Below are 14677 nucleotides of genomic sequence, written 5' to 3'. Positions count from 1 at the left end.
TCCATCAACCTCTCTGAGCCCAACGTGTTCCCTCTGAAAAGAAGGACTCGCATGAGGCATGCCTTGCTCTGCCTGTGGGGTATGGAAGACCCACAAGAGATGAGCTGAGGAGGGCTTAGGAGAATGCCCTGCACCCATCAGGGCTGTAGGCAGCACACACCTGGGGTCCCTGGCCATCAGTGCCCAGACACTTATTGGTTCCCCTCCTCCAGCTGCTCCAGGCTTCCCCCGAGGTCAGGACTGCTTCCCCGTCCTGCAGCCCACTCTCTGCTGCCCCAGGCCAGCTGCTCACCGGTCCTTGAAGAAGCGCCTCAGACCAAATGCCACCAGCTTCAGCACAGCCTCCAGCACAAAGACAGTGGTGAACATGTAGTTGCAGTACTTGAGGGCTGTCTCCAGAGACTGCAGGGGCAGCAAAGAGAAGCATGAGCCAGGCCCCATGACCTTTCTCCACTTTACTCCAGCCAGAAAAATCTCTGCCTTTTAAGGGGAACATTTACTCCATTCACATTTAATGCAATGATTTACATATCTACTTTCATGCTTTCCACCTTACTTAATGTGTACGATTTACTTTACATTGCTGTTTTCTTTTCCTTATTTCTGCTGGCTTGGTCCAATTGCCGCTCTATGGAGGCAGTATGGGGTAATGGTTAAGGGTTGTGGTTAAGAACCAGACTGCCTAGATTTGAATCCAGACTCAGCACTTACTCCTTATTCACTGTGTAACCTTGGCAAGTCACTTGACCTCTCTGGGACTTAGTTTTCTGATCTATGAATTGGCGATGATAATAGCACCCACCTCAGAAAGTTACTATAAAAATTAAATGGGGTAATAGCCCAAGACCAGACAGAATAAATACTTGGTAAATGTGAACTATTATTATTCCTTTTTTTTTTTTTTTTTTTTTTTGCTGTACGCGGGCCTCTCACTGTTGTGGCCTCTCCCGTTGCGGAGCACAGGCTCCGGACGCGCAGGCTCAGCGGCCATGGCTCACGGGCCCAGCCGCTCCGCGGCATGTGGGATCTTCCCGGACCGGGGCACGAATCCGTGTCCCCTGCATCGGCAGGCGGACTCTCAACCACTGCGCCACCAGGGAAGCCCTATTCCATTTCCTCATGTTCATTTAGAAGTTCTACAATTACTGTTCTATTCCACCAGTGGTTGCCTTCCTTCTCCCTGCACTCATAATATTCCTCTCCTACCATTTAAAATAAGATACTAATTCCTCATCTGGAGGCTCTGCTCTCCCCCCTCCTTCCCCCACTCCAGTAAGTCTTTAAGAAGACTTGTCCCTACGCACCCCTCAAGTGTCCCTCACGCACACTGCCTGCAACTAGCTGGGAACCTCTCCTACCGCAGTGTTTGCCCCAGTGGTCCTGTCCCTCCCACAGGCTCATATGCCCAGTCGTGGTGGAGCCAGCTGGCAGGCCTTGAATGCAAATCAAAGTTCCAGTCCCGCCTCCACCACTCACTGGCTGAGTCACTTGCGCATATTTTACCTCTCTGAGCCTCGGGTTTCCTCATCTACAAAAGCCTCTCCCAGACACACCTTACGACCGTGAGGATTAGAGAGTTAATATCTGCAGTGTGCCCTGCAGAGTCACACTGAACATACTACAGCCACCGTCACCCACATTCAAGGCTGGGTCCAAATGTCCTCCCTCCTACCCACACCCCCGCCCCACCCTGCTCACCAGGACCCAGTGACCTTTCCCTCTCACTCATCTGTCCTACCAGGCAGGCCCTGGGCCTCCTGAGCATAGGACCCCCAGTGGGGACGGTTCAGACCCTGCCCCACCCCATCCCCGGGGTGGGGTCTTGCTGAGGACCCAACCCCACCACGTGACCTCGGGCCAGAGGCCAGGCCAGGCTCACCGTGGGCTGATTGTAGTGCTCCAGGGACATGGTGACCACATTGAGGCAGATGATGAAGGTGATAAAGATGTCCAGGTAGTGGCTGGTGCACATGGAGTGGATGAGCAGCCGCGTGGGACAGTAGGTGGCATAGTAGGGCAGCCGCTGGGCCTCTGCAGGGGGTGTGGGGCGGCATGGGGGGAGAGCAGCACAGACCACAGAGGGTTGGGGCCAAGGTGGAGGCAGAGCACACGGAGGGAGAGGTGGAGGGGAGGGAGGAAGCAAGGGGGAGGAGATGCCCGTCCACCCCAGGCCCTGGGAATCAGAGTTAGGTCTCTTGCCCCGAGCCAGGGTGCCTTGAGGTTTCAGGGGTAGGATGTGAGGGAAGGTGGCAACGAGGGCACTGATTCTCCCCATCGTGCCCATGGCGGGGGGGGGGGGGGGGTCCGGTCTGCTGGGGGCAGGACAGGGATCCCGCAGCTCGGGGCGGGGCATCGAGGCTCTGCCCTTGCCCTCTTCCTGGACTGAGCTGCCAGGGCCTCATTCAGGTGGGTGGTGGGGTCACCATCAGACTCCGGGTGGACACCGAGAGGAGTCAGGTCACCCGGACAGGTGCATGCTGGGGGAAGGGCAAGGCCAGGGGCCTGGGGACCATATTCTTTGTTCCCTTCTGGCTCCAAAGGCCCCAGTGGCTGGGGTCACGGCCCGGCCTCGGCCCCTGAGCCCCGCCCCCCGAGCCCCGCCCCCCGCGTCACCCACTCACTCCGGCGTTTCTTCTCCAGGCGCCGCAGCCGCTTCTCCTCGCGCCGCCGCGCCTCCTCGGCCTCCTGGTGCTGCCGGCACTTGTGGAAGTTCTCCACCACGACACCCACGAACATGTTGAGCACGAAGAAGCTGACGATGAGCAGGAAGGAGATGAAGTAGAGCAGCATCCAGGGGTTGTGGTTGGGCACGGGCTGCGGGGACCAGACGGGGCTGAGGGAGGCTGGTCGGGCACCGGTGGGGGGGGGGCCCACTGTGCGGGGCGCGCCCCACCTCGCCGCGCCTCCGTGCAGTGGGGGCACCGGCAGCAGCCTCCTGGGCAACTGGGAGATTTGAAGGAGGCAGAGGTAGGAAGTGCCCACCCTGCTTGGCACAAGTATGGTGCTCAGCAGAGAGAGCCCTCCCCTTCCCCGCCATCTGCCATCTTCCGCGCACCCACCGTCTACCCATCCCCCATCCACTTGTTCATTCGTCCACTGGTCACCCACCCACTTGTCCAGCCGCCCACCTCTCCATCCACGCACTCACTCCTCCAGCTACCCATCCATCCATCTAGAAGCAAGGCAGGAAACAAAGCAGCCAGCAGAGGAGAGAGCACAGCCCTGCTGCAGTCTGTGTGTGTGTGCGTGTGCGTGTGTGTGTGTGTGTGTGTGTTGGTAGGGGTGGCAGGCAGGAGGGTACAGACTAAGGAGTGGAGGGGGATGTCTCCACGTGCTCTATTCCCCCCGCATCCCCAAGCCCCACCTCTACCTCCAGCTCTAGAGTCTACGGGGTGAGGCCCAAGAGGCCAAGAGCCCGAGACTGCTTACAGGCCTAGGCGCTGCCCCAGCCCCGACTCCTTCACTGAGTGGGCTTGGTCAGCCGCGTGTCTTGCCTGAAGTCCCAGCCTAGCCCCAGAGGGGATCCCCACTCTCAGGGGTATCTTGGGAGCGAGGGCTCGGGCCTCCTCTCGGGCCCAGCCTGACCCCTTCCACCCTCCCACTCCTAAATCCATCCTCAGCCAGCAGCCCCGGGAAGCTCCCGCAAGCTCACCTCGCTATAACCCCTTCACCGACACCCACTGCCCTCAGCTCCGCCTGCAGCGCAGGTCTTTCTGACCTTCCCACCCTCTTCCCAGTGCCACCGCCTCCTGCCACTCCCCCTCCGCCTCTACCCCTGGCCCCGGCCTCAGGACTCCCTGAGCACGTCACCGTCCAGCCCAGGCCTGCACCTGCCGTCCCCAGAGCTGGCTGGCCCCCGGCCTCCTCCCACACACTCAGTTCTCCACACACGGGCTCTGCAGCCCTCCTGGCGGGGCCAGCTCACAGCACTCGCCCTGCACAGAGCGGGTTTGAAGAGGCAAACAGAGAGCAGTGACTTACACCAGCCAGGGCGCGGCCCTCGTGGGGCAGGGTGCAGGCCAGGACGAGGAGGGGCAGGCTGTGGCTGACGGTGGGAAACACCAGCTTCAGACCCCGGGGCCCCGAAGACACCGTGTCCGTCCCCCACTGCCCGGGCCGGACCTGGCCCAGCCACACCCACCTGCTGGTCCACAGCGACGGCGTCCAGTCCATTGTACATGATGTTCACCCAACCGTCCTTGGAGGCCAGCACAAAGAGGGACATCAGGGCCTGGAACACGGGAGAAAAGGGTACAGGGGCAATGGGCGCGGGCAGTTCCGGCTGCATTGGCCCCCGCCATAGCTCTGGGAGGTAGAGGGACACAGAGGAAGGCCTCTGTGTCCAGGGCAGAGCTGTGTCCTCAACCGACAAACCTTTTCTGAGGATGCACTGTGTGCCTGCCATATGCCCTGCAGGCACTGCTGCAAGAGAATGAGGCTGGACCCGGCGTCCTGGGCTCCAGTCTCAGCTCTGAAATTAACTGCACAAGAAAACTCATGAGGTCTTTTCCTCTCACCCACGGAATGGCGCTAAGACTTCAGTGACTGCCTGCCATGCTGGCTGGGAGGGTCAGCTGAGACTTTAAACTGGAAGGTTCCTGGCAAACATGTGGGGCCCCGCCACCATCACTCCAAGCTTGCCTCTGGCACCTGAAAACAGGAGCTCGGGAGAGAAGTCGGGACCAGCCCAAGCTCTACCACTCACCGGCTGTGTGACTTAATGTCTCTGGGCCCCAGCTTCTTTGCCCGTAAATGGCAATAATTGCCCCAACTAACAGATTTTAGAAACAGAGGTGATCCCCAGGAGACAGCCAGCCAAGGCTCCTCTACAGATGGCAGGCCACAGCATCCTCAGGATAGGTCTCCTGCCCTGAACCGGCCCCTCCTTCCTACCCCTCCAGGGCACAGACCCATCCTCTTCCCTTCCGGGGCGGGAATGGTGCCGAGGGCTGCCCGGAAAGGACTCAGGCCCAGGAGGAGGGAAGGGCAGGGGACAAAGAGGGAGCCCTCCCTGCCAGGGAGGTACACGAAGCCCTCACACACCAAGGGGCAAATGTCCCCGTGAGCCCCTGGATCACAGAGGCCTGAAGTACAGACAGCCTGGGACCTTGGAATCACAGACCTGCTATCACCGTCCCTATTTACAGATGAGGACACTGAAACAGAGCGAGAGGGTCAATACCAGCCGGAGGGCAACTGCTGATAATGGCCCAACAAGGAATCCAAGGTTTCAGGCCATGCTGTAACCTTCCACACGGCTCTGCAGGCTGAGAACACCCAACTCAGGGGTCCCAGGGCATCAGCCTGGCATCAAGCATGCCCAGAATGGGAAAGAGCTGGGGATGCTCTGTAGCAGCCAGGCCTGCGCCTGGCGCTGAGGTCAGGGGGTCAGGAGCAAGATCATGAAGGGCCCCCAGTGGCTTTCCCTCAGCTTCCTGGCACAGCTCTTCTAAAACATTGTCTTGGGACTTCCCTGGCAGTCCAGTGGTTAAGACTCCACGTTTCCAATTCAGGGGGCGCGGGTTCGATCCTTGGTCGGGGAACTAAGATCCCACATACTGCGTGGTGCGGGCACATGAATAATTAAAACTTAGAACAAAATAAAAATTTTTTAAATTAAAAAAAATAAAACATTGTCTTACCAACGCCTGAGTTGTTAAGAACTCGAAAATGTACTACGTCTGGAGAATCTGGAGGGGCGGGGTAACTGGGACCCAGTTCCTGACCCCATTTCCCGGCCACTCACTGCCCCTCTGAGACCCCACAGCTCCTTTCCCAGGGGGCCCGGGGAGTGGAATCCCTGGGATGAGAGCTTCAGTGGGTACAGCTGGACGGTCCTCAGCAGAGAGGCCCGGGCCCTGGGCCACCCAGAGTTGGGTCCTTGCTCCCTTCCCGTGTGAACTGGGGAAGGCGCTCCCAGGCTGGTCATATCCAGTCACCTAGGTGGGCCCTCAAGAAACAGGAGCAGTTTGGGGGTGGGAGGAGCTCTTAGCTGGGCGCTCCCATCTGGGACACTACCCAGATGGCCGAGCCTGGAAGGCCCCCAGGAGAGGGGACCAAGGGCCAAGCAGGAACTGGGCAGGGGCCTGCCTGCCAGCTAGAGTAGGGACCAGAGGAGATGGGTGATGGGAGAAGCAATCCACCCTGGGCCAGAAGCTTGATACACTTTAATCTCTGCCGCAGCCTGTACGGTGGCCTGTGACATTCCCATTTTACCAACAGGGAAGCTGAGGTTCAGAGAGGCCACATCTACAGTAAGTGGCAGAGCCACAGGATTCACACCTGGTCTGGCTGACTCCAGAAATGCCTGTCAGGGCCCCCCGGGTAGGGGCTGGGGGCCAGGAACCAATGTCCACTAAAGCAGTTCCTAAACGCCAGGCACCTGCTGGACACTCTGTATTCACGGTCCCTGAGCCTCATGCTACCTGTGAAGTGAGTTCTACCCCTACCCGTTCTGCAGAAAAGGGAATCAAGGCTTGCAAAGCAGAAGCCCTGGCAGGGGAGGACTGGAGCCTGGTCTGTAATCCCAGGGCTGTCGGCACCAAAGAGCTGTCACCCCACCCACCGGGGATGGGTCAGGTCAAGAGCAGAAGGGGGCACTCACCTGGCCCAGATTGTCGAAGTTGTACTTGTGGTGGACCCAGCGGTAGTTGGCGGCCACGCAGTCGGAGCGGTTGGTGATGTTGCGGGTGTCTATGCCCAGACAGTGGTAGAACTTGCCCTTGAAGAGCTAGGGGTAGGGACACGGGTCACAGGGTTAGTGACCATCTTGCCAGTGCTCCCGGGGGGGCGGGGGAGGCGGGGAGGGGGAGTGCAACTCAGAAGAGGGCCCCGCCCCTCGGGGTCACTTCCTCCTCGTACAGCCTGAGCCAACCGCTCCATCCCACCGTCTCTCCAAGTCCCCCGGGCATGAAGCGGGGCTGCTCGCATCCCATCTCACAAGTGAGGAAACTGACGCCCAGCGGTGTTAGGCAATTTTCCCAAAGTCATCTGAGGTTTAAGAAGTAGCAGAGCCAAGCTTCACACCCTGGTCTGTCTGATTCTTAGCTCTTCCACAGACCCCAGAGATCAGACACCAGTTCCCACACTGGGGATTCCGGCACTGACTCCACGCGAGAAAGTTGCCTGTACATCCCCGAGAGACAGAGAGAAGTAAAGGGACCCTCTCCAGGGACCCAAGCCCTCTCCATGTCAACTGCCTGGAAGGGGCAAGGCCACTGTCCACACAGGGTCCACACCAAGCCCGTCTGCCCAGGAGGCCACGCTGGGAATCTCTCAGCAACCCCAAAGGACACCTGTGCATGGGGTTCCTCCAAACCTACAGCCCCAAACACATGACCAGCCTGGGGGCCTCAGCACAGGGTTCAGACCCTCAAGAAATAGAGTGTCAGCAGCAGCTCAGACCGCAGAAGGCCCAGGCCTTTCTGGCCACCCCCCAACACACATTCTGTGATCTGCCCCACTCCTCGCTGTCCAGCCCTGAGGCCTCATTCTATTCCTGGGCTGGGCCCCAACCCCAAATCTGAGTCAGCTCAAGGCCCTGCATGGCTCAGAGACCCTCCATGACCCCTACCCCAGAGAAGCCAAGCCCCAACTCCTTAGCTGCCACCCCAGGTCTCTCCCCACTCGGTCCGGCTCGTCTCTCCACGCCAGCCGTAGCCCCGGGGCTCTCTCTCCACACGTGTCCTGCTTGGTCCCGCCTCCCCACACGTTGCCCATCGGCCCCGGACACACCTTCCCCCGCCATGACCTGCCCAAACCTCCTGTCTTCCAAGGCCCAGTGCCAGGGCCACGCCTCCTTCAGGATGTTTTCCCCACTGTCCCCAGCCCACCCCTGTGCTCCCATTTACCCAGCCTGCCTTGCAGTCAGCCATTTGGGCTGTGTCTGTCTCCCGCCCTGGAATGGGAGCTACCTGCTGGCGGGGACCATGGCTGCTCCACCAGGGCCACCTGGCACAAGCTCTGGAGAGCTGGGCAGGAGTGTGGAGCCTCTTCCCTGACTACAGAGCCCACCCCAGCCCCTGCCCAGCCTGGGTGCCCCTCACCTGCACCCCCAGGATGCCAAAGATGATGAAGAAGGCACAGCAGATGAGGACGATGTTGCCAATGGGCTTGAGGGAGGAGATGAGTGTCTCCACCACCAGCTTCAGGCCAGGTGCCCGGCTGATGACACTGCAGGAAAGAAGGGATCAAGGGCACCGTTAGCCGTCAGCCAGGCCTGAAGTCAACCCCCACTTGTCCCAGAGCCACCAGAGCAGAGGCTCCCAGGCTCCAGATCTATATGAACAGCAAGGCGCTGGGCTTTCACCCCAACCCCTTGGGATCCACACCACACCCTCCTCTAGATATCAACGCCCAGAGACGGCAGTGAGCCACCAAGGACACACAGGGAGTGGATAGCAGCCCTGGGGGCCACCATCAGCCCCCCGCCTTCCAGCGCCTGCTCCAGGCTCCTCCCCCAGGAGCAGGGCCCACAGGTGTGAGCCTGGCCCTGCTCAGCGGTGCTCGGCACGCGCTATGGAGGACCGAGCGGGTGTGTATGGCCGGAGCGCGGGGTCCACGGAGACCCTGGGGGCTTCCTTGGACAGTGCAGGGCTCCCCCACCCTCGGATGCGAGGGTCCTCACCGCAGGGGTCGTAGGGTGCGCAGGAGCCGCAGCACCCGGAGGACCCCCAGGATCTTGGCTCCCCCGGCCGAGGCCAGGGACACCACGATGTCGATGATCGACACGAAGACAAGGAAGCCATCCAGCACATTCCAGCTGCTGCGCAGGTACGCCTGCTCACCGAAGTACAGGCCCAGCGAGACCACCTGGGGGCGGGGCGATGCGCAGGGTCAGCCGGACTCCTCGAGAGGGTAGAGCGAGATCAGCTGGGCGAGGGGCAGAGTCAGGTAGGTGTGGGAGAGCCGGGAGCGGTGGGCTGGAGCGGACACGTGCCCTGCCAGCCCCTCTGAAGGCGGGCTATGGGTCTTCCCCTACCCAGGGAGCCACTCCCTGAAGCACCCCATTCCCTTCTCCCTGCACATCTGGTTAACCCAATTTGAAGCCACGTGCTCTGGGAAGCATCCTAGATGGAACCCTCCCCCTGTGCCCTGCACCTCCAGCAGGTACCTCCACGACACTGGAAACGGGTTGTGAGCTCCTGGGCGGCGGGCACGAAGCTGACCGCATCCCGCCTTCCCCAGTCCCAGGAGCCCAACCCAGTGGCTGGGACCAAGTGGGGGTGAGCCTCCAAGGCCACCTGTGGAATGCTGTTGAGGGGCAGGTGAGTGACAAGCTGAGCAGGGCTGGGCCAGGGCCTGGGGCCCCGGCGAAGGGGGAGGAGGGGTCCCAGGTGAAGCCAGGTACCTTCAGTGTCATCTCGCCCACGAAGATGGCTGTGAAGATGTAGTTGGACACAGTGAGGAAGATGCGTTCCTGAAAGACCCGGGAGATGCCATGGATCCAGGGTCTTCCAGGACTGGTCAGCCTCTGCCTTCAGCCAAGGGGCACCCAGGAGAGGCTGCCACTTCACAGTCCAAGGAGGTGGCCCCCTCTCCAGAGGCACGGTCCCGGCCACATCTCCCTCCACGGCCTCCGGTCTCGCCGGGCTCTCCAACCCGCTCAGCCCAGCATGCTGGCCCCCAGCAGGCCCCGGGGACCGGCCCCTCTGCCTCATTCCTTCCAGCGCCCGAAAGCCCCAGTCACTCACCGTGCTGCCGGCCTCAATCTGGGGCCGCTCCAGGGCAATGGTGATGCAGTTGAGGAAGATGAAGGCCAGGACGACATAGTCGAAGAGCTTGTGGGTGATGATGGTCTGACACAGGACCCGAAACCTGGGCAGGGGGCCACGTGAGTGTCAGTTTGCCCCTTACCCTGGCCAGGAGGAAGGCACCAGGAACACATGAGAACCGGGGTGGCCTAGAGGAAGCTGACCCTTCTTTCATCTGGCCACACAATAGGTGGCGGCTTCAGGTCTCTGCTCCGGATGCCCACCTGAAGCCACCTCTGCTGACCACGCTGCAAGCTCCTGGCACCACAGGGTGAAGGTCACCCGCCCAGCCCTGGCACTCAAAGCTTTCCAAACACTGGCCCGAATCTCTAAGCCTTGTCCTGCAGCTGCATGGACACATTGTCTGATACCCTCAGCTTCTGCCCCAAGGCCTTCCCCAGGGCTGCTCCCTCCACCTGGACCAGCCTCCACCTCCTTACCACCCCTTCTTCATCTACAGAATGCTGTCTGCCTCCAAAGCCCAGCACAAAGGCCTCCTCCCCCAGGAAGCCTTCAGATGCCCCCCTCCAGATAGAAGCACCCCAGGTTACCGGAAGATTTATCCAACCTGGTGCCCAGCACAGGATGGCCTAGACTGGAGGAGATGCCCAGGAAAGCCCCCACACGAACCCCTTCCTCCCCTGCAGACCCTCCACTACACGGCCGGGAAGGTCCTCTGGGGTATGGGAAACCACCCGCCCGCCCCCCTACCTCCCCACCGCGCCCCGCCAATGGCCCTGCTTGGCTTGGCAGAAATCTCTCCCTCCCAGACCTGTCAACCCCCAACTCTAACCCCACCCCAAGCCTGGCCCTGCCCACCTGTTCTCAGGGGAGAAGAGGTAGACAGACCAGTCCTCGCGGACTTCACACCAGTCAGGCTTGTAGACGTCAATCATCTTGCGGACGCGGAAGCACAGAGTCTGGCAAAGGGAGGACGGGGTGCTGGCGGGTCAGCGCTGCCCAGAGCCGCTCATCTCCACCCACCCTGGCCATCCAGCAAAGTGGGGCCACTGGATGTCCTCCGAACTCTCCCAGCAAGACCAGAACCCTCGCCCCACCCAGGGAGGTCAGGGAGGGCTTCTCTCCCAGGGGCGGGCCCAGCTCAGAGGTGGGCAGTTCCGGCCCCGCCCCCTGTTCACCCACCTGAAGCGCTCTCCCCAGGGCCAGGCGCCTCCCTTAGGCGGGACCCCTGTCGGTCCCGCCCACTCCAGCGCCGCCCCTCGACCACTCCCCGTTGCGTCCCAGCTGACCTCCTCGTGGCCCCCTCCGTGGCCCCTAGAGCCTCGCGCACTCACGTAGTCCATCTCCTCCTCGTCCTCCCCGCGAGCCAGGCGGTCGCCCATCTTAGTGAAGACGTCCTTGGCGATGCTGGGCATCCTGCCGTTGCAGTCCTCGTGCCCGGGGGCCGGGCCTGCCGCCCTCCAGGCAGCCCGTGGGTGGGTGCCCACGGCGGGCCCCAGCTCGGCCAGGTCCACCGAATCTCTGGTGTCGAGGGACAGTGTCCGGCGGTGGGGGCGGTGACGGTGCGCCAGGTGGGGACCGTGCTGCGCTTGGTGGGCGTGCGGGGCGTGCAGGGGCGCGGCCCGCAGCGGCCCCTCCTCCCGGGCACCCTCGCAGGCCCGGGCGCCCTCGCAGGCCCGGGCGCCGCTGCTGCGCTCCGCCGCCGAGAGCAGGGACTCGTGCTCCGCCGACGGGGGCTTGTGCTTCAGGCTGTTCCAGCTGGAGCGACGGCTGGCCCAGGCCCCACTGCGGCCCCACGGCCCATGATAGGAGCTCCGAGAGCTGGACTGGGAGGAAGCCCGGGGCTCCGGTCAGCGCCACCACACACACCCAAGGTTTGTGGCTGAAGGGAGCCTGCACGCCCGCTGAGGCCCACAGAGGGCCGCCCACCCGGCCAGTGGGTGACAGAAGGGGCTAGACCCCCAAGGTCCTCTCCCTGCCCTGCCTCTCACTCCGTCCACATCTACAGACACATGGGCACCTCCACTGTGTGGCTATGTCCCTCCTGCCAGCTCCCTTCCCTTGATAAAGGTACAGTAAGTCAGGGCATCTTCCCATTTTACAGGAAGGGAAACTGAGGCTCAAGAAGGGCTGTAACTTGGTCATGGTTTACAAAGTTTGGCAGTGGCAGAGGCCAGATACAAGCTCGGGTCTGCCCAACCCCAAGGCCCAGCTCTTAACCCTACACATTGCTGCTAAGACAAAAACCCAACTCTCTACACCAGACCCACTGGCACTGTTCATTCATTCATTCACTCATTCCTTGTTGCCAGGTCCTGCTCTGTCCCTGGGCACCCAGGAATGCAATAGACATGGTCCCTGCCTGGTTCTGGCTGGGCAGTCTGGTGCCCTAAGCCTAGGTACCAGTCTGAGGCTGGACTGGCAGACACTTCTTCTCAGGGTCCCTCAGCACACACCCAGCAGGGAGCAGCCATACAGAGCACCCCACGAGGACTCACCAGGGAGCGCTGGTCGTAGCTCACCCTCCCCAGTGACATGACACTGCTCTTGCGGGAGCCCAAGGCCATTAGCACGGGGTCTGGCTGCAGCGAGAGGCGGGGGGCGGATGCTGCAGCCCCAGTGGGGCCCAGATGTCCACCCACTGGGAGATTGGGGTCCAGGTGCCCATTGGGGGTCATGGGGATTGGGCAGAGCTTGGGATCTGGAGGGTTCAGATAGAGACAGAGGGAGGAGCAGACAAGAGGACAGAACAAGAGCAAAAGAAGCCATGAGACAAAGAAAGAGACAGGGACAGTAACAGAAATGAAGAGTTTTTCTGGAGAGACCTCCTCCACCAGGAAGTCCTCCTGCTTGGACCCCATCACATGTGCCTCCCCTCTGCCCCATCTGCAAGGCTCTCAGCTTTATTTTTGGATGAGTGGATCCCTTGCCTTCTGTGTTCAGGGCCAGCTCCGAGCTTCACCCAACATAGGAACCTCACTCCCATGCCCAGTGCAGGAAGAAGGCAGAACCTGGTTAGCTCGGTAACTGAGAAGGACACAGCATGGGCTGGGAGGTTTCTTCCAAGTTGTGCAGTGGTGCTAAACAAAACCCAGGTATCCTGAGGCCCAAGGCTCTTTGCTACAGGCCAGCTATATGGAGGGGTGAGGGTGGGCTGCAGCCACCCCTGTGGCTAGAATTCAGGAGAGCCATGAATGTCACTGACCTTTGGAGATTTAGCAATTCTTTCAATTATAAATGTAAACAACAAACCATAGAGAATTAGCAGTCCCGAGCCTTGGCTTGAGGGGAAACCAGATGCTGTGCCCTCTGCCCAACTAGATCTGGGGAAGAGTCCTGGCCTCCTAGGTGACGAGGAGAGGTCCGTTTACCTCCGCCACTGTCCAGGCCCTCCTGGTGCTTGTCAAACTCCTCCATGTTGGATGAGCTCTGGTCCTCGTCCGAGTAGGAGCGATTGGCGTCGCCCTGGGAGACCGTCCCTCACATTGGAACGAAAGTCAGCTTAGCCCTTCCCTCCCTCCTGAATTTTTCAATGGGTGTTTTCACCCACCCCATTTTACAGATGGGGAAACTGAGGCTCAGAAAAGGGAAGCGAGAAGCTAATGAGGACCTAGGCCACAAACCCACATTTGCCTGATTGTAAGTGTCCCCAAAGCCTCAGAAAATGAAGGAGGCAGGATCCAGAATCCCAGATCTTGGGGACTTTAGGATCTCAGAGATGGAGAAGCCTAGGCCTTCACCCCTGGGGGAGAGGCAGGGATCCTAGATGCAGACGCCCCCCTCCCCCCCCACTTGCATGCTTCCTGTGATGGGAAGCTCATCACCTCACTGGCAACCCCCTCCTCTGGAGACCTATTGCCGGCTAGATGTTTGAATCGCAGTCCTCCTCCATCCAGACCACCCCCGCCCAGTCTTGTGCAGGCCCCACAGGGGTCCTTCCTCCACCAGGGCCATAGTCACCTCTGCCTGGAAGCCCTCCACCAGGATGGCCACCAGCAGGTTGAAGAGCACATAGTTGCCGAAGGTCATGAGGGCAACGAAGTAGAGGGAGGCCCAGGGGGAGGTGGAGGCCATGCCATTGTAGAGGACGACATTCCAGTCCTCCTGGGTAAGGATCTGTGCAGGAAAGGGGGATGACAGCTCAGCCCCTGAGTATCTCTAGACCCCCCAGCCCACTGGGTGCCCCCGGTGCAGGCACGCCGCAGCCCATGAGCACCTACAGCATCCTCTCACACACGCTCGGGCACACCCAGCGTCCTCGGAAACCATGGCCCTAGCTGGGGGCAGAGCCGCAGAATCATGCACGTGTGCGTGTGCGCACACACACACGCACACACACACACTGCTCTTCCTGCTGCCTGGCCTGCCCACACCCTCGAGGCCTGCGTCACACACTCCTGCCCTGACGCGCGCTCCCCACTGCCCGGCGCTCCGCCCCATCCTCTCAGCACCGTATCCCACCACCCAGGGCACAAGCCCACCCTGCCTTCTCTTTGTTCCTTTTGCCCCCACCACACCTGTGTGTACACACCCACTCAACCACGGCCGCAGTACACGTGAGGAAACAGTCTCAGGGAAGAATCCTAAGCCCACAGTCTCAGGGCAGGAGCGAGGGGGCGCGGACGGGCACCGGGCAGTCCGTCCAGCTCCCAGAGCCGGTGCTGCGCCAGCCGGGCCACTGGAGGCCGGGGTTGAGGGGCCTCCTCGTCAGGCCGCTGCTCTTGCCTGGATTCTCTGAGGCTGGGGGCACCTCCAAACAGTGCTCCCGGGAGAGATCCCTTCCCCAGACACCCACGGACACATGCTGGGGCTCACCTGGAACACCGTGACAATGGCCCACAGCAGGGAGTCAAAGTTCTTGCGGTCAGGGACTGTGTCTCCCGTGTCCGTGCGGAGGCTGAATTTGCAGCCAAAGATGTGCATCCCAAGGATGCTGGGGGAGAGACGGAGGTGGCTCAAGGGAC

At 61.0% G+C, this 14677-nt stretch overlaps 1 protein-coding gene across 3 annotated transcripts in view; it reads right to left on the bottom strand.

Annotated features, from left to right (window-relative positions):
* The window catches only part of CACNA1I (calcium voltage-gated channel subunit alpha1 I), a 115313-nt gene that overhangs the window by 16829 nt on the left and 83807 nt on the right, over positions 1-14677 (bottom strand). For all 3 annotated transcript variants that reach the window (XM_067010240.1, XM_067010241.1, XM_067010242.1), the window contains 15 exons: positions 14529-14646; positions 13674-13829; positions 13085-13178; positions 12212-12414; positions 11048-11539; positions 10572-10672; positions 9693-9816; positions 9350-9418; positions 8627-8811; positions 8046-8172; positions 6605-6730; positions 4142-4231; positions 2622-2814; positions 1880-2031; positions 293-402 (listed from right to left, as the gene is read on the bottom strand). In XM_067010240.1, coding sequence (XP_066866341.1) covers positions 293-402; positions 1880-2031; positions 2622-2814; positions 4142-4231; positions 6605-6730; positions 8046-8172; positions 8627-8811; positions 9350-9418; positions 9693-9816; positions 10572-10672; positions 11048-11539; positions 12212-12414; positions 13085-13178; positions 13674-13829; positions 14529-14646 — 2340 coding nt within the window. The remainder of the gene's footprint in view (positions 1-292; positions 403-1879; positions 2032-2621; positions 2815-4141; positions 4232-6604; positions 6731-8045; positions 8173-8626; positions 8812-9349; positions 9419-9692; positions 9817-10571; positions 10673-11047; positions 11540-12211; positions 12415-13084; positions 13179-13673; positions 13830-14528; positions 14647-14677) is intronic.

Source organism: Kogia breviceps, chromosome 12 (genome assembly GCF_026419965.1).
Source record: "Kogia breviceps isolate mKogBre1 chromosome 12, mKogBre1 haplotype 1, whole genome shotgun sequence".
NCBI lineage: Eukaryota > Metazoa > Chordata > Mammalia > Artiodactyla > Physeteridae > Kogia > Kogia breviceps.
The sequence above is the reverse complement of the archived record's forward strand: the minus strand, read 5'-3'. Positions and strand labels throughout refer to the sequence as shown.